This window comes from Equus asinus, chromosome 1 (genome assembly GCF_041296235.1).
Source record: "Equus asinus isolate D_3611 breed Donkey chromosome 1, EquAss-T2T_v2, whole genome shotgun sequence".
NCBI classification, from domain to species: Eukaryota; Metazoa; Chordata; class Mammalia; order Perissodactyla; family Equidae; genus Equus; species Equus asinus.
Genome location: NC_091790.1, coordinates 207,585,860 through 207,612,820, shown reverse-complemented (window position 1 = coordinate 207,612,820; position 26,961 = coordinate 207,585,860). Strand labels below are relative to the sequence as shown.

The window sequence follows — 26,961 nt, the reverse complement described above, 5'->3', positions numbered from 1 at the left end:
ACAGTCCCTGGGTGGCACTGTGTGTGGCAGCATCAGATGGTGAGGAAGACCGAGAGAGGGCCTGGCACCCTGACAGGAGGCCCCGGGAGGTCTCTGTGCTTGCAACTCGGTGCATAAACACCCCAGAGGCAACGTGGGTGACCAGGACCACCAGCAAGGGATGGAAACATGAATGTGCATTCCAAACGTGATCAATCTTAGGACTCCTTACTTTCAGATTCCAAATAAAACCTCATTTTGGCAAAAGCAAGACAAAATTTGGTATGATTATTAATGTTATGGTCCCATTTTTTTGAGCCTCTGAACAATCCTCTGAGGGTGTTTCCCCATGGATCGAACCGTGTTATTTTCCTGGTTCTGACGCTCCGCTTACACTGGGGACCCCAGGTGAGGGCATGCCGGACCTCTTAGTACTATTTGTGCAACTTCCTGTGAAAGTGGAGGCATTTCAAAGTAAATGTTTAAAAGTATTTGTCTACAGTGAGTTTTGCAGCCCTTAATCCTCCTGACACAGGGGAAAGACGGTAACAGAGAACCCCGGGTGGTGTGAAGGACCAGGATCACCCTCCGTGCCCAGTCCCACAAGCTGTCCCCAGAGGGGCCCTTGGGGTGAAGAAGCTGCAGTTGGAGGCTGGGACCCCACCCCACCCCCCACCCTTCTTTACCCTTCGCCACCCTTGGATGTGCACCCAGCACCCAAGAACCACCACCTGGAAGATCACGAGGCCATGCACAGGGCCCTCCTCCCCTCACGATCGTTTCAACAGCTGCCACTGGTGAGCCACAGCAAAGTGAGAGCCACCTGTGTGCACACAGGTGCTGGGACCCCACCCTCCCCAACACCCAGCGCCCCCAGAGCAGCACCCTGTCTTCTGAAGACTCCCCCAAGTAGGAGGCAGTAATGATGAGCAGCCTTGCCCACATGTATGCAGCAAACACGCCCTCAGGGCCATCCAAGCCGGGGCCCAAGGGATGGGCAGCCAGCAGACACAGGTCTGGCTCGGCACCTCTGCAGGGCAGCTGCACGCCCGTCTTCTCACCTGTGAAGCAGGTACCTACCTCGTGGCCCCGGCCTCTGGGGCTGGGGAATCTCCCACTCTCTGAGGAGCAGGTCGGGAGCTGCCTTTGGACGTGAGTGGGCGCGCATGGCAGGGTCACGTGAAGCCGAGGGGCCTGGCTGCTTGATGAAAGCTGGTTCCGTGTGCAGGCTGAAGACATTCATGGCCCTGGCACCACCCCACAGACACAGTTCCTGTGTCTCGGGCCTCGAAGGACAGCGGGGGCCAAGTGCTAGAAACTTTCTTCGCGCCCGCAGAAATGCTTGCCTCCCTCCCCAGGTCCCAGGAGCAGTCAGATTCTGGCACGTGAGCAGCTGAGAGGAGCCCCACGCCCTGCAGCGCTGTGGAGGGCCTCACAAGGAGCGGGGAGCTCATCAAGCCCTCTCCTGTATCGCAGGAGGGCCATGACTCCACGACAGGGCTGCAAACGTGGGGTGGTCTTGTGCTCACTGTCTGCGGCCAGGACAGTCTGATAGGAATGTCCCTCCCGTCCTCTCCAGTGCTTCCATTAGTGTCAGCACGAGCTGTTGGTTTCACACAATGTGAATTCAGTGGGAATGTTATCTTTAAAACAACATGTTCACCTTACAGTAACGCAGTCCAGAATCCACCTTTTGCTCTCAAAATATCACTATCTTTCATAATTGAAATGGAGAAGAAATGCTTTTATTTTAATTACTAATAACAGTGCGACTGACTGATATGCATAAATGATGGCAAGTGAGCAGCAGAAAATTACATTTACATTTTATTTACGTCGGGAGCACTTAAAACACTGTTACGCTTTGATGGTTACATTTTCCACAACAAGCATTAAATAGCAGTCCACTCTTCACCCAACAGTCCATACCACCTCCCCACCAAAACCAAATAAACAAACAAAGCAAACTTCTCTGTAACCATCATCTTGAAACCACAAAGATTACACTCACTTCTGCCTTCCAAGCCCACGGCACTGCCACTAGGATTGGGCCCAAAATTTCCCAGGTTTTGCCTCTGCTAGATTAAAGTTGCTGGCATTTTCAAATCACATCCAAGCTTTCCACAGTACCCTCCCTTCCCAGAGAGCAGAGGGACAGGCCGCACGAGCGGCAGCACTTCTGTTAGAGGGGGCAGGTGCTGCGGCATGCAGGGCGCAGCCAGGCGGCACCAGAGCTCGTCGGTGCTGAGAAAACCAAGGGCAGGAAGCAAGCTGCCACGCAAAGAAGCAATCACAGGACACTGGGGAGGGGCTTGCTGGAATAAAGCGATGTTTCAAAGGTGCCAACGTTTACAAACTAAAATACTTAGTGTACTTGCTCAATATCCGAGAGTGTGTGTGTGTAAATAAGTCATGTGTTTTTCCCCAGCATGACCTTAAACTAAGAGCCAGAGATGGTATTACTGAACAAAATTTTGTAGAATCCTGTGTTCATGCTAAAAAGAACAATTGTGGATTCCAGGAAAAAAGATGGAATTCAGCAAAAATTAAATATTTGAAGTAGAATTTGGACTACTTGGAGAGGATTAAAATTAAAACCGTAAATATATGGAAGGACTTTACATCTGAAATGACTCACCAGTGGGCTGGCAGGTTAAGCGAGCGGCCAGGTCACTCTGAGGAGCTGCTTTGAAGGTCTGGTTCCCTGGACTGAGAGAAAGTTCCCTTGGGGGTCATGACTCAGCATGGGATTGACGTCACCTTTAAGTCACCTTATACTCGACTACAGTCTAGTTTCAAACACTGTGCTGCTGCGAGGAAGGAAAGCCATTCGGGGGATGCGCACTCAGGTACTGGTCTGCACCTCACCAGCCCTCTGCAGCCATGGCTGTGGCAGCAGGCTGCATGGCGCTGGACAACTGAAAGAAGGAGCTGACTGCTGACCACGCTAGAGGAAACACCGTCGGATTTAGTGCTGGGGAGAAGCAGAGACGGTCTAGGGGGTTCTGCATTTCTGCCATCGCCACTCAGGACCATCTCTCCCGTCTCCCACCGTCCCTAATCTGGCTGATCCGTGATCAGCATCCCCGATGCTGAGGAGGTGTGGTCTTGGGACAGAGGTGAAGCAGATGCCGCTACCTAACGCGTGCGCACAACCACAGAGCAGCCTGGGCGCCGAGGCTCGGGCGGAGCCAGCGCGTCCGCCAAGTCCAGTCTAGGGGTGCCCTTTGGTTGACTTCTTCTTCTTCGACTCCTCTCTCTGCTTCTGCTTCTTCCTCTTGCCACCTTCTTTGAATCCTAAGAAAACATGGCTTGTGAAACACTGTGCAGAACAGCAGCTGCTCCCCCAGTAAGAGGCAAACACATTTCTTAACACTCCCCCACGTTAAAAAACAAAACACCACAATACAGTCATGTATCCTCACTTCCACCTGGGCGGCACCTACAGCTCAAGAAGCACATGGACTGACTTTCTGAACCGCGCACTGGAAACCTGTAACGTCATCCAGAGTGTCACAGCCACGCAGAGGCTGGCATTCTCGGCCAGGCCCCTCCTCCACCCGCCCAGCAGCCAGGTTTACTTAACCCCTCTGCTGAGTCCTCACGTCTGTCTGAGGACCTGGCCCGGGGTCCCACCTGGAGACTGACAACCCTGTCCCCGACCTGAGCAGAGCTGGCTGTCACAGGCCTCCTCCAGCTCTGGCCCGAGCAGAGTCCGCTCTGCAGGGAGAAGACTGCTGTGGATGTGGCTCATTCTCCCAGGTTCTGGGTGCTCAGCGTGGGAAAGGTGCCCATTTCCAACATGAGGACAGGACTTGTCCACTTTCCCTGTGTCGTGTGCTCAAAGCCAACAACTTCCTGACTGAGCCAAAGGAGAATGACAGACGGACGGGCCCTGCTCACCCTCTGGAGAATCTGTCCACAGAGCCCAAAATAAGAACTCCAGCTTCAGTTCCGCAGAAATGGCTTAGGACCGTGTGCTCAATCAGTCCTTCAGATGTGGGTGGACGAGCACACAGCTGGGTAGGAACCAGACCAGAAGTTGAATTTAGGTAACAAAACATCAATTTAAATGGCTTGACCAGAACAGAACAGAGGAATGGAAGCAGACCAGGTCACTGTGGGTCTGTGACTTAGTACAGGTGGGCCCCTAAGCCAGACCATCTAAAAGCATTCTTGAGATTTACAGTCTAAGGTGATACTTCAGAGCACAACCAATCTAGACAGAACTCGGCACAGTCTGTTAACAGGCGCCAGGGGTAGGCACGATGCTCATCCACCCACTCTGAGACATCCCTTCTGGCAGCATCACAACCACAGGTGGACTGGGGCCCTTGTGTCCGTGAGATGGGTGCCCACAGCCGCTCATGACGGGATCTGGACCCAGGCCGGTGCCTGGCTGACAACCGCCATCTGCCCATCACCAGAGGGAAGCCTGCCTTCCAAGGTGCTCACTGCCGCCGCGGCTAGCAGGGACGCAAAGCCCAAGGGCCTCTACCGAACAGGCTTCCGGGGCCTCTTCATTCCCATCTCAGGGAGGCAGAGGGCCCCACACTTGCCATCCTTCACCGACCACTCAACTTTGGCTGCTGTGCAAGTGCGTCAGAGGCCACCCCTTTCCCAGGGTACCGTGCAGCCCAAGGGCCTGGCTGCCCAATGCAGAGAACAGGGGAGGCCACCTGCCAAACACTAAGCCACCAGGGCCACATGTTGAGGAAAGTCACCTTGATGTTTTGAATGGGGAGGAAGAAGACAAATGGCTAAGTGACACAGGTGTACACGGCATGATGCACGGCAGGGCGGGGCGGGCAGAAGGCCTCATTCACAGTCCCAGCCCAGAGGTGACTCCAGGGGGCCTGGGACCCAAACAGCAGTGATGCTAGGGTGCAACAGAGGAAGAGAGAACAGCCCCCAAGGCATCAAAATGGGACGGAGCAGGTTTGGGAACCTGCCAGTGTGCCCTACACCCTCATCACAGGTTGTAGGTACTAACAGAGGGTGACGTCAGCAGGGCCACATGCAGTCCCAGATGGGTCTTCCATGGAGAAAACCTCCACAGCAACTGCTCCTGTGATCAGTCCCCAGGGCGGCTGTGAGGGGTGCAGGCAAAGGCCTTTTCAAGGAGGACATGGCCACCCCATGAACACGGACCGTGGACGGGGTTCAGAGACCTCAGCTGTGCTTACTTGGGCAACTCGACTGACTGCAGGGCTGAGTGGCCTCCTGGCTTCTGACTCCCTGAAGGTGTAACTTCCTAAAGGTCCCCCATGCAGGTAGACGAGCACAGCCTCTTTTCCTCCCCCCAGACTCAAGGACATGTAAAAGGAGCCGAAAATAAGAGAAAGAAAAACTGCTAACCGCCTAGTGACAAGGAATCTCTCCCATCCCTGATGGTCCTGCAGCCCCAGAAGCCCAGCAAGCAAGGTGAGAAGTCCAGTCCTTCTCTCGGCTCCACGCTGTCCAGATTCTGATCCACGCGTCCCTTTATGCAACTGTCACTTTCAAATTCGAGTATGAGCACCCAAGGGCGGGAGAGGGAGCCAAAGGACCCGGAAGAACCACTGTGGGGTAGGCGGTACAAGGGCTGGGCCAAGGGCGGCAGACGGGCTCCTGGGGCGCAGATGCTGGCAGACCCGGTGACCCTCTCCTGCCTCCCTCGACAAGATGGAGAGCTCACAGCCCGGGCCTGACCTGGGCCCCACACCACTTCCTCCAGTCATGAAATCCTCACACCTGACCCAGAAGGGACTGCGAAGCCCCAGAGCACACAGCAGGTGGAGCTGGGCTGAGCTGTCCTCCAGGGCCTCCAGGTTCCAGCCCGTGTCCCCGTGATCCACTGCGACCCTGGCTCCTTCCCGGAGACCACCTACTGTCACAGCATGGGGCCTGGGGAATCAATTCCTCACTCAAATTTCTCACTAAAATGCCACTTCTGCTACAAGGCAGTTTTAATTTTAAGACGACCACAGAAAGATAACCTCAGACAAACCAAAGGAATTCCGGCACAAACGACAAGACTCCAGTCCATGGAGCTGCTACACATTCGGTCCACCGGCCAGAAACGTTCCACCCGGCAGGCGCCCGCCTGGCAATCCCAAGCGGCCCCCAGCCACAGTCCAGGGCCCGAGGGGCAAAGATGCACAGGCCCGACAGGCCCGCGCCACCCACCGGAGCCCAGGCAGGCAGAGCTGGAGTCACCCTGGGCCACCCTCTCTCTCCGAGACAGTGCGGTGCAGGAAGCAACCCCGAGGGCCCGGTCCTCCCACCACTGCAGGGGCAAGTGCTCGCAGCTGAACCCAGAACAGGAAGTCTAACTCACCCTAGGAGCCCAGTCTGTCTGGTAGGAAATCCTCTCCAAAACCATGTCAGGAAACAGACGTTGAATGAAGAATCTCTGTCCCCACCTATTCAAACAGGCCCTACACACACTGCGTCTGCAGCAAAGGCCTCAGATGGAGGGGAATGGAGTGAAACATGCCCATGAGTCTGGGCACGAGGGGACACAGAGCACAGCTCTGCCATGACTAACGCTCTAAGCTGTGGGTCTGCAAGAGTGCGGCCATGTCCACAGCCCAGGTACCCACCTAGGCCCTCCCTAAGCCCACCCGGTTCTAGCCACTTGTGTCGACAAGCCTCGAAGGGAAACCCGAAGTCTACCTGCCCTGCCACCCAATAGGGCAGCTTTTCACATCCCCACCTTCACCAAAACCAACGTTAACCAAGGCCCTGACCCAGAACAGAGAACACAGGTGTTTATTAGAAAAAAAGACCTCCTTTCTAGTGTTGAGGAATCTACTCTCAGAGGTCACGATTCCAAAGAGCCCTGAGATTTCCGAGGCAGGCAGGTCCCCACGTCGCAGGACGAAAGGACGAGGTCAGGTCCGTGGGGAAGGGGAGAGCACATGGCTCCACCGCAAACCACAATTACTTTGGTATTTTATTAAATTGGTCAATGTTTAAGTAAAAAACAACCAAGAAAAAGGAAGTCTTCCTGTCCCCCGAACTCCCTACAGAGGAAATGCACTCGAGCAGCACCCGAGGCGGCTGTTCCCTTCGCTCCCGGCGGGTCTGGAACATCCGACACCCGGCAGCCCTACCTCAGACTGACCCTCACAGACTCCAAGAGTTCCCACGGCAACGACCAGGTTTGTTATAGGTCCCATAGAGAAAAAACACCTTCTAAAGAACTGCTAAAAGTTTTATAAGAGAAGCAGGTATAGATGCGTAAGTTAGTTTCTTTAAAAAGACAAACTTCAAAAGCGGTCAAAGCCACTCCAGGTTAACTACGCGCATTAGCCCCGTGAGCGCCATGCTCCGCTTTGCACAGGGCAGCAGCTACAGCATTCCTGGGTGAGGGGCTTTCTTCAAACCACACAAATAGAAGCAAAAAAAGTTAAAGGATCAATTTTATTCTCTCATTCATGAATTATTTTCATGTTGAATAATTTTAATTTTCTCTTTTAACAGTTAGATGTTCTTGACAGACCCACAGGATGTGTGCCATTCACAAATGAAAACACTAATCCTTTGTCAGCGTCTTACTGCAGGGTTCGCTGGCTCCGAGAGGCAGGCCCTATCCTCTCAGATGAAGCGGAGTGGGTCTCACAGGAGGTTAGTGATTTAACGTAACAGCATGTTCACAAAACACAAATGCCAGCAAGTCAAATCCAGATCACACTCACCCACAGCCACACCACTGCCAGAGCTCCCTAAACAATGACCGTTCGGGCTGAAAGAGAATCACCACTGCCTGCTTCAAACCACAGACAGCCCCAGGTCCCTTCAGTTGCATCCTGACGCTGAATTATATTAGCTACACCACAATGATGGGAAATCCTCATACCAGCTAAAAATTCCACATTTGAGGAGTGTCTCTCAAGCGAGAGCTCATTTTTAGCCTGAAATAGTGGCTTCCCAGAACTGCCAGGCTGCCTCCACCCCGCACTGTCACTAGCGGGCTCCAGGGCATCTTCGCCTAGCAGCTGGTTGAGCAGCTAAAGCAGAGTGGGGGTACCTAACACTTCCTGGGTAACCAAGGCCCCTACTATGTGCTTCTTTTTAAAAATAATTACCCAAGAAGTGGCAATGCAGCAGAAAGAGTATTGCGTGGCACACAGACCTCTGGGGCACACAGGAGCCTGCCAAGGGCCATGGAAGTTTACCCGAGACGAGGCTTCATGGGAAGTGGGACTCGCGGTGCTAAAGCAGGAGCATCCTGGTGGCGTCTGCACCAGGATGGACCCTGCTCCACATCCTTATTACTGCCTCGCGCCCAGATTCTGCAAAAGTGGGTGAAGAGCTGCAAGTGGATTCTGCAAAAATGCAAAACATTGTGCCAGTAGAAAGGAGAACCCCCAGATTACAGAAATTGAATCTTCTCCCCTGAAGTCTCACGTTAATTTCTGTTTTTCTACTAAATCCTACTTTCCCAAGATTCTCCAGTGGTGGCAAATTATCTTTCACTCAACAGGCATGGTCTTTGGGAATCCACAGCAACAGGGAAGGAGGGGCCTAATCTGAACTCAGTATATGCCCTTCGGGCCAGTCGGCTGGCGCTGGCTCCACGTCCTATTCCAGGAGGCTAGCTATGCATGTGAACAAGACTGCCAGGCAGGTCCATACCCGCACACCTTATTCTTGGGAGCTGCAATATTCCATAGTCGGTAGGTTCATTGTGTCCTTCCAACCAAACGGACGTAGCCCATTAACTCACTGTTCAAACAGTATTTGTTCAGGAAGACTGAACTCACAACCGTGCCCCTTGCCAAGACCCCTGACAGCACACCGTCCTCCCCAGCCTGCCCTAAGACCATTCAGTACCTGGAGTTGACAATAGATCCTGGGAAAATGTCCACACCCCCAGTCAAGGCAGAATGAGCTCTTTCTGAATTCATTTGGCCCTTCCAACTGCCTCTGTTTTCAATCAATTACACAGGAAAAGGCTAATGTCTCCAAATGGTCCATCTGCTTTTGTTGGCACCTCTCCACAGCAGAGCTGATGGCTGGGTCTGCACGACCCCGGAGGGATCTGTGCCATGGCCCGAGGCCCCAGGACACTCACCTTCAGGTGGAGCGTACACTTCCTTCTGTCCTCCTCAAAACCCTAACAGACACCTCTGCTTTACCTGAGAAGGTCCAGAAGGGACTTTAAGGGACTAACTGCCCAATAGAAAGGTCTGGGAGTGGAACTTATTGCTTAGATAACGCTGCTTTGCCCTCAGTCCACAAAATTAACCTCATGATGTACACTTAGATGTCACCCTGACACAGAGGACCTAGGATCAGTATTTCCCTCCACCACATAATGTGCTATGGCCAACCTGGTGACTTCCAGAGGTGAGAATCAAGATGGCACAAATGCTTCAAACTAACGATAATTCCAATTAAATTTACTTTGGGCTTTAGAACTCAGTCAGGGTCCAACCCACATGCACAGCCACACCCTCAGAGATAATCCACAACTTTCTATGGTGAATTCACTTCAAAGACCCATCCTGGGCTCTGTAAAAAATGACAAGTCAAGAAGCTGGAAGAGGGCAGAGCTGGGCTCTGGAAAAATGACCAGCCGGTGCATCTAGAAGTGGAGGAGATTCAAGGCTGCAGCTTCACCTGGAGGTGTGGACCAGCACCCACCAGCTTTACACCAGGACCACACTCCACGGGGGCCTTGCTTTTCATCAAACACAAATGAAGGCAGAAGGGTGGGCAGCACATGCCAAGTGTCTCAGTGCTCAGACGAAGGTGCCCGCCAGCTTAGGGAGTGGCCAGGCACGTGTCCAGTCTACGGTCTACATTCCCAGATCTCAAGCACTAAGGTGAAAGTTACAGAAAGGAGCATTTAAGGTAAAAGCAGCACCTAGCAATTCTGTGGCACCTGCGATCCTTTGCCCAAGACAACACACTTCATACCAGCATTGAAGACTGGCACCCTGCTTTAATCGTGGGGGTCTCGTGGGAGGTAAGCCGAGAGCCAGGGCACCTCCTCCAGCCGCCGTTGGCTCTGACTAGCCTCTCGCCAGCCCCTGCTCCCACCCGCCCCATTCAAGTCAGGACACAACAGCACAGGAGCGATTTCTGTCCTCGCTGGCCTTGGGGAGGAAGGGAGGCATCCCCTTGGGGATGCTCCACATCAGTTTCCCTTTGCACACCTGCTGAGAACATGGAGGGATCCCAGTTGCTCGTGGCCCGATGTCTGCCTTGCTCGTCCTCGTCCTCAAAAACATAGTGAGATGTGTGTTTGGGTAGAGAGGCAGGCCTGTGCGACCTCAGCGAGCGGACGCTGGTGCTGGCGGGCTGGGAGGGCAGCGCATTCTGGCCTCTTCGCCTGCACTCTTCCTCGAAGGCGTCCTCGTCTGCTACACCTGAAAGCAAAAGATTGGAGAGAGGCATGAGCTCGTACTGCGGGAGGGGTTCTACTGCTCGTACAGCAGCACTGATGGGCGAGCACCCTTTCCTAGGTATTCACCGTCTCTACAGCCACCATAGTCCTGGAATAGGAGAAGGAAGAAATTATTCTATTTTACCAATTGCACTATGGAGGTCTGAACTTAACCTTCCAAGAGAGAAGAGAAAAAAAGTTACATAGGAATCAAATGGAAGCAGCGGCTCCCCTGCACCGCCCTAAGGCACATGAATGATTCCTGAAAGCACAATCGACACCTCTCCTCCAAGAGTGAATGCATCCTGCTGAAAGAAGCAGTGGGGGCTGGACTACCTGCGACAAACCCATTGTCAAAAAGCCCGGCCGTGTTTCCCTGGAAGGAAAAGGCTCCAGATCCAGCCATCGATCTCATTCTCGGGCAGCTTTAATTCTAGAACCTGTACACGCAAGACTTTGCCTCTCCATCTAACGTTAACGTGAGCCTGTTGTAGCGGAAGTGGTGCCCACTTGCCTGCCTGCTTGGACACAAGCGCGCAGCTCTAAGCTGAGGCCCCGTGAGCACTGGCCGCCTGTCAGTCAGACACACACTAAGACAGAACACTCCTCATCGCTCTCAAAATTGTGTTTCTATTGATCTTTTAAAAAACAAAGTTTTTCACATTAGGTGGATGCTAGGAATAAATTAAGAAAACAAACGATAATATTAACTGAATGATTTCAAATCGCATCCTCCGAAGAGCTTGTGATTACCAGTCATGTCGTGGGTATGTATGCTCGAAGTCCAATAACAAAACTGTCTAACTATCCATCTGATGGGAACAGTGAAACCAAAAGTGGTGACCTTTCTTGTACCTTGTAAAAACTCTGCTCCTTAGGGGGAAAGGTAGAAATGTCAACTGCTCACTGGAAGACAGAGTCATCAAACACTACGACATCCAGTGCTTAAAGTTCCGAGCCCCAAGCAAGTGAACTGAAAGGTTGCCCTCTCTTTCAGTATAGACTGAGGCAGGACACCCACGTGCACTCTTCCTCAATCAAGCACAGCACCAAGTGTTACCCCAGATGCTGGCTCTCCTCCCATTCCCACTTTCCCTCCAACCTTTAAGGAGCATGCACTCATTGAGATACTCCTGAAATGAAACATGTTAAGAATACACTACTGTAGAGATTTCACAACTGTAGTTGTTCGGACACCATTTCTCAGTACCTGAGCGGCAGTCATTGTGCTAGGAAAAGAGACACACGGTGCCTTTCCTCAGGAGCCTGGCTCCAATGAATCGGGAGCATTACGAACCTGTATTTCATCGATAGAACTCTGGAGCTGCAAGGACCGCCCCCAAACCCTCGCATGAAACCCTGCTCTCGAGTTCCTAGGAGCATTCCTCCTCAAACAGGAGCACCGGCCACTGGAGACCATGATGAGCGTGCTGGTCTAGGAAGGGCACTTTTAAGAGATTCTCACCCACCCGCACCAAGCACAGAAATTCATTCTTGAGAAACACTAGGACTTCAGATAGCCTACATTGTATAGTTTGCATATTAGAGGTTTTCCAAATTAAGTCTCAAGTTCCTCTTATAAAACTTCTGAATCCCCTACAGCACTGGGCACAGCAGGCACTCAAAAAAGGTGCTCGATTGCTTTCTGGAAGTAAGACACCCCGGCACTGCAGCAAGACTTGGCTAAGTGCAGGCCCCCAGTTCTCATCTAGTGCACCAGTCACACACCCCCATCCTTTGGATAAAAAAGAAACAAATGTTATTTCCGGAGCTGTTTAACTAAGCTATGATGAATAGCGTGCAGCAGATCTTGGAGCTGGGAAGGAATGCTTAGTAGTCTGTGCACATGGCCTTGGCAGACCTGCATGGGATGTCTACAGACACAACTCCTGCTAACAGCCCTCCAGAGGACACCCACCACACCCCCAGCAGGCTTCTCAGAATCAAATCTAACGACTGAGCTGGGAGGAGACTGAAGCCCTAGACCCAGTGGTCATTTTGGTCTTGGGCAAGCGCTTCATTCAAGAACCCATCTGCTCACCCGTCAGATGAACAAGGGAGCCTGGTGGGTCCGAGACCCCCTCCTCTCTAATGTTCTGTGACCGCTGAGTGAAGGAAAACGACGAGGACCAACTGTGTCCACGCTTTGCACCCACACAGAGTGTCCCTGCAGCCCTGCCCTGCAGGAGGAAAGTGCAGCGAGCGCGAGGTTCACGGAGCCGAGCCTGGGTGGGGGGCGGGGAGAGCACTCACAGGCAGGCCCACCCCTCGAGGGGTCTCTAGGGAAAGGACCCAGCAGGAAGCTTCTGGATTCCCAAATACATGGATCCCTTTCCAGGGAGGGGGTCCCAGGAAGCTGCTGTTAAGAAACTGTTACGTGGCGCTTTACTTCAAAATCTGCATTTGAAGTGGTGGGAGAGAAGGTGGGAGGGAACCCGTGGCCCCAGCACCCGCAGGCTCCCCTGGCTGCAGCCTGGGCTCACCCTCCAGTTCTGGTTCGCAAACTCCAACAGAAACTCAGCAGTAAACATTATCCAAGGCACACGCTCAGCTTCTTTCCACCTCGGAAGGAAGAAGACAGCGGATCCCGTGTAAATACGGGTGGGAAGTACTGAGACTCCTTGCTACTAGTCCTCCACTCCCTGCCTCTAGCAGGATCACACCTAACGACTATGATGTGATTTTTAAACAGCACGGCTTGTGAACAAGTGTAACATTTGAGAAACAACTGCTGATGTCTCAGGGGAGTGACGCACTGCACTGAACACTCAACACCAGCGTCTTTAAATCTGAGTTTGGCTCCGTGACCCTGACAGCGCCGAGCTCGGCAAACGTGGAGGTGTGTGACGCGCGGTCGGTGTCCTGGGCGCTGGCGGTCTTCAGCTGTGTCACTTACCTCACCAGCAGTGGAGGTTCCACACCCTAGGCAAACTCAGAGCCCAGTCTTTCCCGTCAGCCGTTCAGTCACATGCCAGAAAAAAGAGGTGGTATTTTCCCACACATCTCACTTACAGAAAACCCAATCTCACAATTGTGTGTCGTCCGGGGTTCTGCATATGCAGTCAGCTACAAATGAGACTTACCTCCCACATCAAGGAGTAAAACCTATCTGAATGGAGAACTGCAGGGCTTGTTTCCGTCCTTTACTGTGCAGAGGAAGTGGTCATCTGCTCTTCTCCACGAGGGGTCTTCAGTGGAGCCAGCTTACAAGTTAGAAGGCCAACGTAGGACAGGAGTCTTCAAAGTTCTCCTATTTCAGAGCTTTGCTGATCAGTCTAGGGCTAGACAAGCCACTGTCTGGGTAAGAAATGCCAGGCTTGGGATATGGCTGCAATCACCCGTTTTCTCTTTACTAATCCACCTACTTTTCTCAGGCCTGCGACGTACAGACACATACTGGCTTTCACTCAGAGCCACTTGTACGTTTTGTGTTTGCTGTCTGGTTAGAAAATAAAATAGTCACTAAGATGGTAAACTTGATATTCTGAGAGCAAATACCCCAAATATACAAACAGAGAAAACAGACACGCTCCACGTGTAAGGTATTTCGTCATCTCCCCAGACTTTGGGCGAAGGCGTTGTGTCTCCCATTCCTCTTGGATCCTGTCGCACATTCAGCGTTCAGAAGGTGATCCAATCACTGACTAGAAAGAACACGCCATTTTAGAACTGACAGTACCCCGGGGGGACACGCACTCTCCCTTCTGGGGGAGAAAGCCCTGGCCTTCAAGCCAGGATCCCAGTGAGATGGACACAGCAGGACCCAGCTCTCCTGAGCAGCCCTGCAGTTCTCACCGGTCTATCCCATCTGCTCAGTGGAGTGTGCTCTGGCGAGCATCTCGGAACCCCTCCCATGCGCACCTGGGCTGCTCTCTTCCCAGGAAACCCAGCCTTCCCTGCCTTTCCTCCTGGGCAAATCCTAGCACCGTCTCCACTCCAGGCCTCTCTGTGACACTTGCTTCCCTCGAGTCCTAAGGCACATTCTCTGCAGGAGGAATTGCTGAGTGGTCCAAGCACGTGGACAGGGTTGAGAGCTCAGCTCTGGGGTTAGGTCTCCATGGTGAGCCCATTCAGAAACAGTGGGAGGACACACAGCTGAGCACCACCTAACTGTCCTGGGTGTCACTGTCTTACTTACCCACGTGGTTGACCCTTGAGGAAGACACCATGACCTCTATGCTCCCGCAGGCCCCGCCATGCCACATTATGAGCTGCAAAGGTCAGTGACCCCAGAAGGTTCCCCATAAAACTTTACAGTGTCTCAAGTACCAGGAAAAATGATTGGGGGTAAGGAAATAAAGATGAAATAGAGAAACAAAGATGAAATTATTTCTTTCCCTATCTAAAACTTTTTGCCAGATACTTTCTGGAAAGAATCGCTCCACATTCAAGCTCTCTTTGAGCCCACCACATACACAATGTACTACCAGGCACTGACAGATTAATAGAAAATAGACCACCATCCTTAAAAGTGACACTTAGCTGTTGGTGACATATACATCGCTTGGCTTTGTCTGAGAAAAGGGGGTACAATGCTGGTTTTAATGAGATAACCATTACAATAACTTCGAGCACTGTAACTGCTGCTCAGGACCAAGGGCATCGGCCGTCCCTCCGGCTGCAGCCGCCTGGGGACACTGGTAGGGGCTCCAGTTCTCACCACCAGGCCGGTGCCCGTGCCTCCAGCACTGACCTGCACCACTGACTGAGAATGAATGAACCACACCTGTGCTGCCCACTGCCTCCCACAGCTTTCGAGTAAGAGATGAGAAGAAAAAGGGCAGGTGGGGAGGAAGTCATTGCAGCCGCAGACAGACAGGACTGGACAGTAGAGAGGGAAGGTCCCAAGCATCAGGAACAAGGACTGCTGGGGCCCTCACGAGGACTGCCTGCACCCTAACAAGTACTTCTGAACTTCGTCCTTATCCGCAAGGCCTCCCATGTGCCCCAAGTCCTGCAGGATCCCAAGGCCAGAGGAATCTGCTTCACGTGGTCAACAGGTTTCTGCATCGATTCCAAGGACTGAGTCTGTCCTCTTATGCTGGAGAAGGATGCAAATCCATATGAAGGCCCAGGAGCCTGGACCACTTGAGATTCACACATAACCATCAGGCCACTCTGAATGCAGAGCAGGCTACAAATCATTCACTCCCGGCCCTCAGGGGCAGGTGGTGTGATCGGCTGGGGAACTGAGCCACTGAGCTGGAACCTTCCCTTGCTTCCCTGATGTTCTTTTCCTCTTGTACCCTCTTCCTACCCTGGCATCCAGCAAAGCCCCCTCAACTTTAGAACGGAAACTACTCAACTGCAAACCCTAAAGCGCAGGCTCAATTCACTGCTGCCATGGAGCCCAACTCTGAGCTCAGTCACAAGTCCCTGCAGAGCAACACCAGCCTGCACGGCCCAGCAGGGAGGACAGAGTGGTGTGGGGGCATGAGCACGCAGGGAGGGAAGAGGCAATACTCTGCTTTGGAGGCAAAGCGTTCCTCACTAAGTACTTCGGGTCCTGAATTCAGACCGCAGATAGCGAGGAACTCCACATCTGACCCACTTTGACTCCCAAGTTTCAGACAGCAAGTTGTAAGAGTTCCGACAGGCGTAAGAAGATACTGTTGCCCCCAAAACAGCCCTATTACAAAAATAAACTTCTGACTCTCTGGTTCCTGACTTGGATGGCAAGTTTCTCCATGCTGGCGGCCAGCAGATGGAACGCTGCATGGGAAGTAAACAAACACCAAAGGTTCTCCTTGGCAAGAAATTTTTGCCCTAAAGATAATGATTGCTCTGGATCCAGACAACAAACCTGCCTACCCTGCCCCAGAAAAAGGCATTCAGCCAGAAAGCACCTTACTCTAAACAAGCAGCCATTGACTCTGCAATATTTATTTTTAAAAATCAGGATCAGCCAGTGCCCACATCAGGCACCTGGGACTGAAGACACAAAGGGCAAGCCTGCTTGTCTCCAGCAGTCCCCACACGTGGGGCCGCCACTGAGCACGGGTGCTCGCCTGTCACACTCAGCACTTGCAGAACCTCACATGCGCCTCCAGACCTCCGTCCCATGACAGTGCAAGGCGTGGTGTGAACAGTTCAACGGTGACGGAGGTAGACGGAAGTGGACGTCTGAAGAGTCGGCTATTCTCTGAACAAAAACACTGTCCAAGAAAAACACACTGCCCAGCAACAGTAGACTGCCAAGGGCAACAGTGTGTTCTCCTCTGAAACTGAAAGTCCACGTGGCACTCCACCACTGCAGGCTCACACTGACCCAGGCCACGCCACACCCAGCTCTGCACACAGCAGTTGCTGCACTGTGCACACTACACCCAACGTTACACAAAACGGGGGACACTGTGTGCCCCGGAGGAAGTCTCCCACTTCTTTGAGCTTTCACTTTCCTCATCTTTACAAGGAGGTTAAAATCCAACCACCAGGTTTGAGTGTGATGATGTACATAAAAGCACTTTAGAAAAATTCAAGTCCCATTACCAGAAGAAACGCTAAGGTCGAGATGCTCTTTGTTAAACACTGAGGGCCCTGTGACTGCACAGCCCTCCCTCACACCACCAGGAGGAGGGCAGAGGCAGCAGGCTGGATGCAGTGTCTCCACAGCTCATTGTTGCAGTGTCTGCCTCTGGCCTGCTACCGCTGCCCACGACCTGAGCTGTGTGGAGGGTGAGCACGCTGGCTTGTTCCCTGTGAAGACAAGTTGGGGTCCAGGGAGTCAACCTGAGAAAGGGCAGGCAGGCCCCAGGGTGGAGCTTCCTCAGGAAGATATTTCCAGCTCAATTCTGCATGAACTGCGCGAAAAAGTACCAGAAAAAAAGCCTATGAAAGCCAAGGGAAGGAGAGTGGTATTTCAGAACACTGACAATATATTTACTTTCATAAATTGCTATATGAACAGATCAATTTTGCTCAGTTTTGGTTCCTTAAAGAATATCAATTACATAAAAACACAATTTACACAACTTAAGAGTGACCTGTACTGTAACAAAACAATCAATCCCTTGTCCAGTAAGAGGTGATCCAAGTAACTAGCGAGTACAATCGACGCTGTGAGGGAAAGAATCATGACAGGTGTTAGAATAAGCCAAGTCATCAAGGGACCGATCGTTCCCGCACATTTCAGAGGACGTGGAGTAACTTCAACCACCTCTTCGGAACCCCAACTGCTTCTACCTCATGGTGACAAAACAGGGAGCTTCCGAAAGAGTTGGTGGAGTCCGTCCCACACAATCAGAACTAGTATTACCCCAATTTCCCAAAGAGGAAGAAGTCATCCACCTTGCTGGACTGCCTAAAAACCGAACACAGCACACACACTGAAGCCAGCGCCTGCACCATCTCCAGAAAGAGTCTTTTACACCCCGGCTGGCATCTCATCTAACCAGAGCTCAACAGTACTTAAAAGTGTTGGGTCCAGTGACCTCCAACTGCTGGTTGTGATACACGCAAATCCACAATTTCTCTCCAGTCTTCATCACAGCTGATGCACGAGGAAAATTCCACTGCCCTGGGGCAAAGATCCCACGATGAGATACATGGCCACATCAGCTACAATTATTACAGGGCGTTAAGAGAAAGGTGGTAAAGAGTGTGAAGAGAACTTTTAAACGGCTCCAGAAAAAATTTAAAAATTGACAAGCCGACCCAGAGTGTGAGAACTGTGTTTGTGCATTAGAAGCCACCCCTCCTTACTATCAACTTTAGGACCCATCTTTCAAATTAAACCTAACCCCCCAGTGGACAATGGTGACAGTGGGCCCTGAGTACCAGGGGCTCAGAATGACCACGAAGTCACGCCCACCCTGGCCGCCAGGAGGGCACACGGAGGAAGACGAGAACCCGTCATATCCAGGAAGAGCCAGAGCTCTCCACAGGTCCCTCGCAGATGAGTGTCCGAGCGGTCCACTTCAGGGACCGCCACAATGGGCTATCAACAACGGACACACCTAGGACACGCCCAGGAAGGCTCATGGCACTGGGGCCCTCAGTCCTCTCCCAGCACTTCTTTCCCTTTAAATTCACCTCACAAAGAAAATTGAACCATATGAGAGCCTTATTAATAATCAATACACTTGAGGTTGGACCTTTACAAAGGCTTTTCTGACAGGGGCAGACAATACTGCACATTTTCTGTAACTGAACAAGAACTGTGAAAACCCACGTTATAAATTTAACATATTCTAACGTTCTGGCAAAAACACTCTGAAGCATCTTCGAGTCAAAAGAGGTGACACTGCTTGTTAGCACCAGCTAAGCACAGGAGGAAAGGTCACCCCTCACGCCCCACTGCAGACACCCACACTCCTGTGGGCAGAGGGTGGGCCAGGCATGCTCTTCCGGCAGCACACACCCCTCTGTATTTGCTGTTGCAAACTCAGGGAATGTTCCAGTCATAGCACGCTGTCTTGTGCAAGGCCACTGTGGAAGAATCCAACCAACTCACTCATCAATGCAATGCGGACAAACGTCCCTATGAAGAAATCAAGAGAGCGACCTACAAACCCACATGGTGCCTCTTGTTATAACCTAAAATTCAACAATTAAAACCAAAGAGTGATCACTGCCACTGCTTGTCTCCTCCCCCAACACCCAACATCACACTTTCTGAAAGCCAACCACATTTTTGGCTTTTTTCTAGACCATTTTTCAAACTTTCCATTTTGCTGTTGTTAGTGGCATGGAGTTGATTCCGACTCCTAGCGCCCCCGTGCACAGCAGAGTGGAACCCTGCCCAGTCTCTCTGCGCCATCCTCTCACCTTCCAGCACTGTATCAGACAATGCTCTGCTCCTAATCATAGGGTTTTCAGGGCCAATTTTTTCAGAAGTGGGTGGCCAGGTCCTTCCTTCCTAGTCTGTCTAGTCTGGAAGCTCTGCTGAAACGTGTCCACCATGAGTGACCCTGCTGGTACTTGAAATACTAGTGGCAGAGCTTTCAGCATCACAGCAACACACAGCACCTGCAGTGTGACAGCCTACAGATGGGTAGGTGGTTCTCTTGACAGGCAAGTGAACCTGGGCCGCAGCAGTGGGAGCCCCAAATCTTAACCACTAGACCATGAGCAAACTATTTCATTAATTTCTAAACCATTCCTCTTCTATGGAAATTTGCCACTAATTGTTTAAACAATTTGAGTTCAGCAATTTGTACTATATAAAGACAAAACATACAGGTTGAAAAAAAGAAGTCACGTCTAATTCTACAACCCATACAAAATTTTATGTTTTGGCATAATTTCTGCTAGCCTTTTCCTGTGCATGAACTATTAAAACACATAAATTCACTAAGACTTACACCGGTTACAACTGTTAAGCGTCCTTTTCATTTGGAAAACTAAATGAAAACATCCTGCCCTCTAACACCAAGTTAAATAAAATTTAAAAACAAAAACACAATCTGCCAGTCCCCTGAGCCAAAGCTCACTGAAATCACCAAGAAGCTATGAAAGGAATGTTCCAGCAGCTGTGACATATGCACAACTGTCACATCAAATGCTTCAGTTCTTCCCCAAATAGAGTCCAAGTACGGTGTAAGAGCGTGGCTGATAATATGCAAATGAAAACAAACTTTCCTAGATAAAAACAGAATCACTTTTCCCAAATATGTACAATCCAAGAGGCCTTGGTTATGGCTTTTTGTTTCTTTTTGAGGTGGAGGGGGGTTAATCCCATACTTAAATCAAAATAGCACTAACACAACTTGAGATTACTCAACCATCCAAAAATGCATCACTCGCCCATTAGAAGACCCCTTCAGATATCTAGGGCCTGGTATGGGCCAGGCACTGAGACACCAGCATGTGGTACTGCTCCCGTTCTCACATAGCTGGGTGGTGCACACTCACTAACAGAAAATGGGGACACAATGAGGCCCGGGCCGCAGCGCCCAGGCTCTGCCAAGTACACAGAACGGACGAGCAGCAGCCAGAGGGTGGAGAGGTGAGAAGTACAAGCAGAGGACAGAAAGGCCAGTGTGCAGTTCCCAGGACGTCAAAGGCCCAGACCAGGAAGAGATTTGGACACAGCACACAGGCTGTGCAGGAGGGGTCAGGGGACGGGAAAGGCAGGAACAGGACAAATTCTAAACTGTCTCATAAGCCAGGGACGTCTCAGAGCTGTGAGACAGGAGAGGGACTGAACTCTAGCCACCAGACCATGGCTATGACGTGGTGATGACGGGGAAGAGGGGCTGAGCAGGCAGAGGTCAGGAGCAGGGACGACACACGTGACAACTAATTTTTAAGGACTAGTTACTAAGAGACATGAGGACTAGCTCTCGGATAACTGGTGAAAGTGAAAGAACATAACGGCAGACTATGTGAAGGGGAAACCAAGTCAAGATGGTGGCTGGGCTCCAGCAGGAGACAGACAGGGGTGCTGGGAACAGATGTGTGGGGCACAGGAGGAACACGGAGTACGGTTGAGGGTCAAGGAGAACAGAAGCAGCTCTTCTGTCCAAGCCCCTCTGCACTGAGGATGCGGCGCATAAAATCCCCGCTCAGGGCCAGGACGGAGCATGGACCACAAAGGGCCAAAAGTCACCCTGAAGCCCCAGTGGTGTTGGCTTCCCCACCAGTACTGCAGCTTAAAAACACTAAAAGTACCATTTTATTAAAAACAGAGGACAGAACTCCTTAACCCTGTCCCAAGGCATTTGCACCCCCCACCGCCCACCACGGTGTAACCACCACACGCGTCCACGTCTCTCCCTTAGCCGGGGATTGCTTGACTGCACCTGTCTTTGCAGCTTGAAGGCAGGGGCCGGAACTTAATGGGATTCGTTAAGACATCAAATGTCCATCTGTGGGGTAGGCCAAATGTTGTTAGTTACGAGACAGTGCAGCTTAGCAACTTCCTTATAAACAGGCAGCTATAGTTACTCCTCAGAGGCTATTTCATGAAGCAAAGGGCTAGTTTTAGGCACAGGCCTCATGGGGAAAATATATGCAGCACAGTATCCCGGGACGAAGAGCATGGACGGGCTCTGGAGGATCGAGTTGGATCCCACCCACACTGTCTGTGCCCACAGCCTCATCTGGAAAGTCGGGGTGTTACACATCTACCCAACAGGGCTGTTAGCTCCAGGAACGCAGGTCTAGCAGCTGGTATCTCATCACCACCACACCCTGATGTGTCTGGTAGGGTTTGAGGACAACTGTAAGAAGGAATCAAGGAAGGCAGAGGCACATGAGGCCTCCATTTTCTCATCTGTGGATCCTGCGTCTGAAAATTCCTGACCCTGAATTTGTCTGAGGTCCCTCAGCGGGGGACGGCTCTCCCTTCCCTTAGCTGGCCCATGACCCTGCTCTCACGTACTCAGCCTCGGGTCAAGTTCTGTTCTAACGCCCTACCATGGTGAGCTGCCCTAATTAGAGCTAGTGACACCCTGCACACAACCCGGAGGCCACCAGAGGGTGCAGAACGACGCGCCGTGGGAACGTGCTCAGTGAGGCAAAGTCAGAGCCCAGCCTTTCACACTGCTCCTCCTCTTGCGCCACACATCCCAGACCCGAGCTGAAAAACGGCCTCAACAACAGGATCAGGATCTGTTTAGAGGAACGTGGTGAGAAAGACGAGGACTGTACTGTGGGAAGCAGAGAGGAAATATTTTAGCTCCCTTATTTCTAGCCACCTACTACACAAACTGCAAGTGCGATTCATAGCAGCAGAACTCTTTACAAAAGGAATCCTGTGTGCCCTAAGCATCCATAGGACACCTGCTGGCCCTGAGCGGGCGAGCTGCCCTTTCTTGCTTAGTCTTTAGCGCTGCAGACATGTAACAGTACGTCTGAAGTATGACTTTGATCAAGAAGGACAAAGGCTGCCACAATAAACAACCACAGTAAATCCTGAAAAGGCACGTCATAAAACAGAATGAAGGTTCTAGGTTTTGTAGGGTTACATGTTCATAAAATGCGATTTTTCTGAAGATGTACACACTTCAATCCAGAAACAAATTTCATGAGTGATTCTAGTTTCTTCTCAAGGCTCTTCAGTGTTCTTTGAAATACTGACATCTGTTAAATATATTTCTTATAAAACTATTTAGACTAAGGCAAGATATGCTCGCCAAGGAATTCTTGTAGTTGTTTTAATAAAAATAATACATCACAGGGGCCAGCCCCGTGGCTGAGTGGTTAAGTTCGCACGCTCTGCTTTGGTGGCCCAGGGTTTTGCCGGTTTGGATCCTGAGCACAGACATGGCACCGCTCATCAAGCCATGCTGAGGCGGCAACCCACATGGCACAACCAGAGGCACTCACAACTGGAATATACAACTACGTACTGAGGGGCTCTGGGGAGAAGGGAAGAACAACAACAAAAAAAGGATTGGCAACAGATGTTAGCTCAGGCGCCAATCTTTAGAGAAAGAAAAACCCACTACAAACAGACACCACTTCGTCACGGCCTCGCCTAAGAAAAAGGCAAAACCCACCCAGGTGTCAGCCCTCTCCTCCAACACATCATCGCCGCACGCCTGGAGCCCAAAGTTAGGTTCCCGTGCCCATGGCAGGGGCAGTGACGACCACTCATCTACTAATAATCCTAGGAAGCTGTCTTTGAAATTTTAAAGCAAAACGAGATGTTAGTTTTAAAAGTCAAGTAACAAAAACGTTGAATGGACACTAAAGCTTTTGACTTGACACTGCAACATTCTGTACCCCACACTCGAGTGGCTTCTTTCAAGTACAAAGACAATAAAAAACAGAAAAAGCTGCTCCTAAAGTTTAGGCCTTTAAACTACATCTCCAGCCCTGGGATGTAACCAGTGGGAGCAGACACAGCTCACCCGCACCTGTGTGTGTGGGACTGCACTGAGAGGTCAAGATGAAATGCATCTTCCTCTGCTAAGGGCTGAGGTGCTCTTTCCCTCTCTTTAAAAATCCGTCCTCAACAAATTTACTCACTATACGAGAACCCTGATAAGCTGCCTCCAAAAAGAATCCAAACACAGGTAAATTACTAAGAATTAAATCACATTTCACAGTGGGGAAAGGACAAAATAGCTATCCATACGGGAGAATACAAATTAAGACTCTGTACCTCACTCAAAAATTGGAGATGGATTAATATTTTAAACATTTTTTAGAAGATAAATATATAGAGGCAGTAATTCTCACCCAAGATAGAAAAAGACTTAGCAGAATTGACTAGCTAAAAACTTGCTGTTTCTGAACCTTTCATTCCTAACAACCCATGTTTTATAGGCCATGTATTGAATGAAAATTGAAATAAAAAATACAAGTGACTTAGAAATCAACAAAATTGGAGCCAGTGCCGGCGGCCAAGTGATTAAAGTTCAGCGTGTTCCACTTCAGCAGCCTGGGTTCAGCTCCTGGGCACGGGCCTACTGTGCTCATGCTGTGACAGCAGCTCACACACAAAATAGAGGACAGGCAACAGACATTAGCTCAGGGCAAATCTTCCTCAGCAGGAAAAAAAAAAGAAGAATGTTTTATAAGTCGAACTCAAAAGTAATTTGAAAACTCATTTGTGTAGAAAAGACTACAAATAAATATACTGCAGAAGTACAATTAAAGAGAATAGGAAGAAAAAGATTAAAATTAATAAGGAGGCTTGGAAAACATTAAAAGCTATTGTTTTAAGAGGGACTAATAAAACAGATAAGCACTTGAAAAGCTTCAAAGAACAAATGTAAATAATGAGAAAGAAATCTAAGTACCGACTGATCAAAACATCAAAGGTCTCAATAGGATGGACACGTTCAGTGAAAACAGAACTTAGTAAACTGATAAACCAGTAATAATAAAAAATGTTAAAGATATCAGTAACTAGAAAACGTGCCAAGACCAGATGGCTTCACTGGCGAGCAGAATTGCACCTTGGGCACAGAGAAGCAGGGACGCTTCCCAACGAAACAAGAGCAGGCTGACCACCAAACCACGATCCAGGCGTGGCCCTCACGACAGAAGACCAAGGCAAAGTTCAAGCCGGAGAACCCGGCACTGCCTTGTCGGCTTCTTTCTCAATAGGAAGAAACAGGAAGAACTACAAGCACAATCCCCACAAAGTAAAACAGTACTAAAATGAGCCTAGCGGGAACAAGAGAAAAAGTGCCTCGGATTAACAATTAGGGCTAAAGGATGAGAAAATCTGTAGGGTTTTCCAGCCATATATAATATATGATATCTTTTAGGAAAAAAAGGTCCGAGTGAGCCAACAGCACACTAAAGTGACTGGACACAGGACAATACGAAACCTGATTTTCTTACTGATGATATACAATAACAGCCAGTTAGAAAAGAAAATACGTGCCCATACACAGAGAAAGTTCCCAGCCTCATCTAGCCACACTTTTAAGAAATGTGCACGTCTAAAGAAAAACACTATTAATTTCACAGCTGTATGTAAAACAAGATTTTTTAAAAGGCAACTGTGCCATACTGTTCCTGGATGTCAAGGTTTCCCCAGAATCTATTAATTTAAACTGACTGGGCAGAGCTTGAGTTTATGGGGCTTTTCCTTTGAAAGTATAACTCCCAACAAGTGCTGGAAAATGACCTGCCCTTTCAAGTAACCACTACAACTGATACCGTGTGATCGTGGCATAAAATAAGACCAAAAGAAGACAAGAGTCCAAAAATAGCTGTACTAACAGAAATTTAGTAGATATTAACACTGGCAAGAAATCTGGGAGGAACTCAGATGTTTTCAACACACAGAAACATTCCAAGTAAATTAAAGAAGAGACAAATATATACGAAAAGACATGAAGAAAATAGAAGATACTCAGTTGTGGAAGACGTATGATATTAAGCCAAAGACCACAAAAAAGACAGACATTTCCAAATAAGAAATTAAGACTACTACACAGTAACTCAAATGAACAAATGAGAACTTGACAGGACAATCACTTCAAAAGCGCAGGCAAAGGACTAATAAACTTGACGTCACAGGGACCTATGGAATCTGACAAAAATTCCCCAGAAAAACAGGCACATACCAGCTCCCACACAAACAAGACGCTCCACCTAATTAACTAACCAAAGGAATGTAAGTGTTAAAAACTGTTCACAATGTTAGCAAGCATGTGAGGAATCCACTGTTGATGGGAGCATATCTTGTAGAAGGTAATTTGTGATTATCAATTTTAAACACACAAGTCTCTCAACCCCATCATTCACCTTCTAGGGACCTACTTTAATGGAACTACTCCAACAAGAACATAGACTCTATGCAAATGCCTCAAAAGTTACAGGAAGAAATGTATACCAACATTTTGCCTGGCTGCGCAAGAGACTCGCACCAAGGCCACAATGGGTGCAAACGACCAGCGAGCACAAACTATGGGTGGGGAGAGCCCCCCGAGCTGAGTACTTGCTGACCGACTCAGGACACCAGCCATTCTGAAACCAAATAAAAATCCAGTCACTGCTTGGCGGGGACTGAAGCAAGCTGCTGGCCTCTATGGGAACTTTCCCTCAGTCTCTCCCGAACAGCCCTTCATGCTTTCCCAAAGCCCTTTAACACATCACAGCTCAACTGTGCATGGACGTTCCAAAGAGTCCACGGGCCACGGACAAGGGAACAAGGGGGCTCAAGTGCCATATGAAGAACATCAATCATCCTCTTTCAGTTCTAGATTCCAGGTTCAGAGCCCTGGCATCACATAGAGCAGCCTGGAAAGCCTAAGGGAAGAGGGTATCTGTTTTGGCTCAGGATTGATTGGCAGCAATGTTCCTCATTTGACAGGCAGACGGAGTGGCCAGACAGCCCAGCTTCACACAAGCTTTGGGTGCGAGCTCCCCATCACCCTCCAAGCCCAAGAGAAAGGACAGCTCGCCTGAAGGCATACAATGGAGAAAAGAAAGTCTTTTCAACAAATGGTGCTGGGAAAACTGGAAAGCCACATGTAAAAGAATGAAAATTGACCATTCTTTTTCACCATTCACCAAAATAAACTCAAAATGGATCAAAGACCTAAAGATGAGACCTGAAACCATAAGGCTTCTGGAAGAAAACGTAGGCAGTACACTCTGTGACATCAGTATTAAAAGGATCTTTTTGGATACCATGCCTTCTCAGAGAAGGGAAACAATAGAAAGAATAAACAAATGGGACTTCATCAGATTAAAGAGCTTCTTCAAGGCAAATGAAAACAGGATTGAAACAAAAAAACAACCCACTAACTGGGAAAAAATATTTGCAAGTCATATATCTGACAAAGGCTTAATATCCATAATATATAAAGAACTCTCGCAACTCAACAACAAAACATCAAACAACCCAATCAAAAAATGGGCTGGAGACATGAACAGACATTTCTCCAAAGAAGATATACTGATGGCCAATAGGCACATGAAAAGATGCTCATCATCGCTGATCATCAGGGAAATGCAAATCCAAACTACACTAAGATATCACCTTACACCCGTTAGAATGACAAAAATATCTAATAAAACTAATAGCAACAAATGTTGGAGAGGTTGCGGAGAAAAAGGAACCCTCATACACTGCTGGTGGGAATGCAAACTGGTGCAGCCACTATGGAAAACAGTATGGAGATTCCTCAAAAAATTAAAAATAGAACTACCATACGATCCAGCCATCCCACTACTGGGTATTTATCCAAAGA

General features: G+C 49.9%; 1 protein-coding gene across 5 annotated transcripts in view; it reads right to left on the bottom strand.

Moving 5' to 3' along the window:
* The window catches only part of DNAJB6 (DnaJ heat shock protein family (Hsp40) member B6), an 89,959-nt gene that overhangs the window by 10,931 nt on the left and 52,067 nt on the right, over positions 1-26,961 (bottom strand). For 2 of the 5 annotated variants that reach the window (XM_044765651.2, XM_070516886.1), the window contains exons 9-10: positions 10,128-10,340; positions 1,790-3,276 (exon numbers count right to left, since the gene is read on the bottom strand). In XM_044765651.2, the coding sequence (XP_044621586.2) occupies positions 3,194-3,276; positions 10,128-10,340 (296 nt within the window). In that variant the 3' untranslated portion in view covers positions 1,790-3,193. Of the gene's footprint in view, positions 1-1,789; positions 3,277-7,660; positions 7,709-10,127; positions 10,341-26,961 lie in introns of those variants that run through there. The other 3 variants (XM_044765650.2, XM_070516885.1, XM_070516887.1) reach the window with 2 other exon arrangements.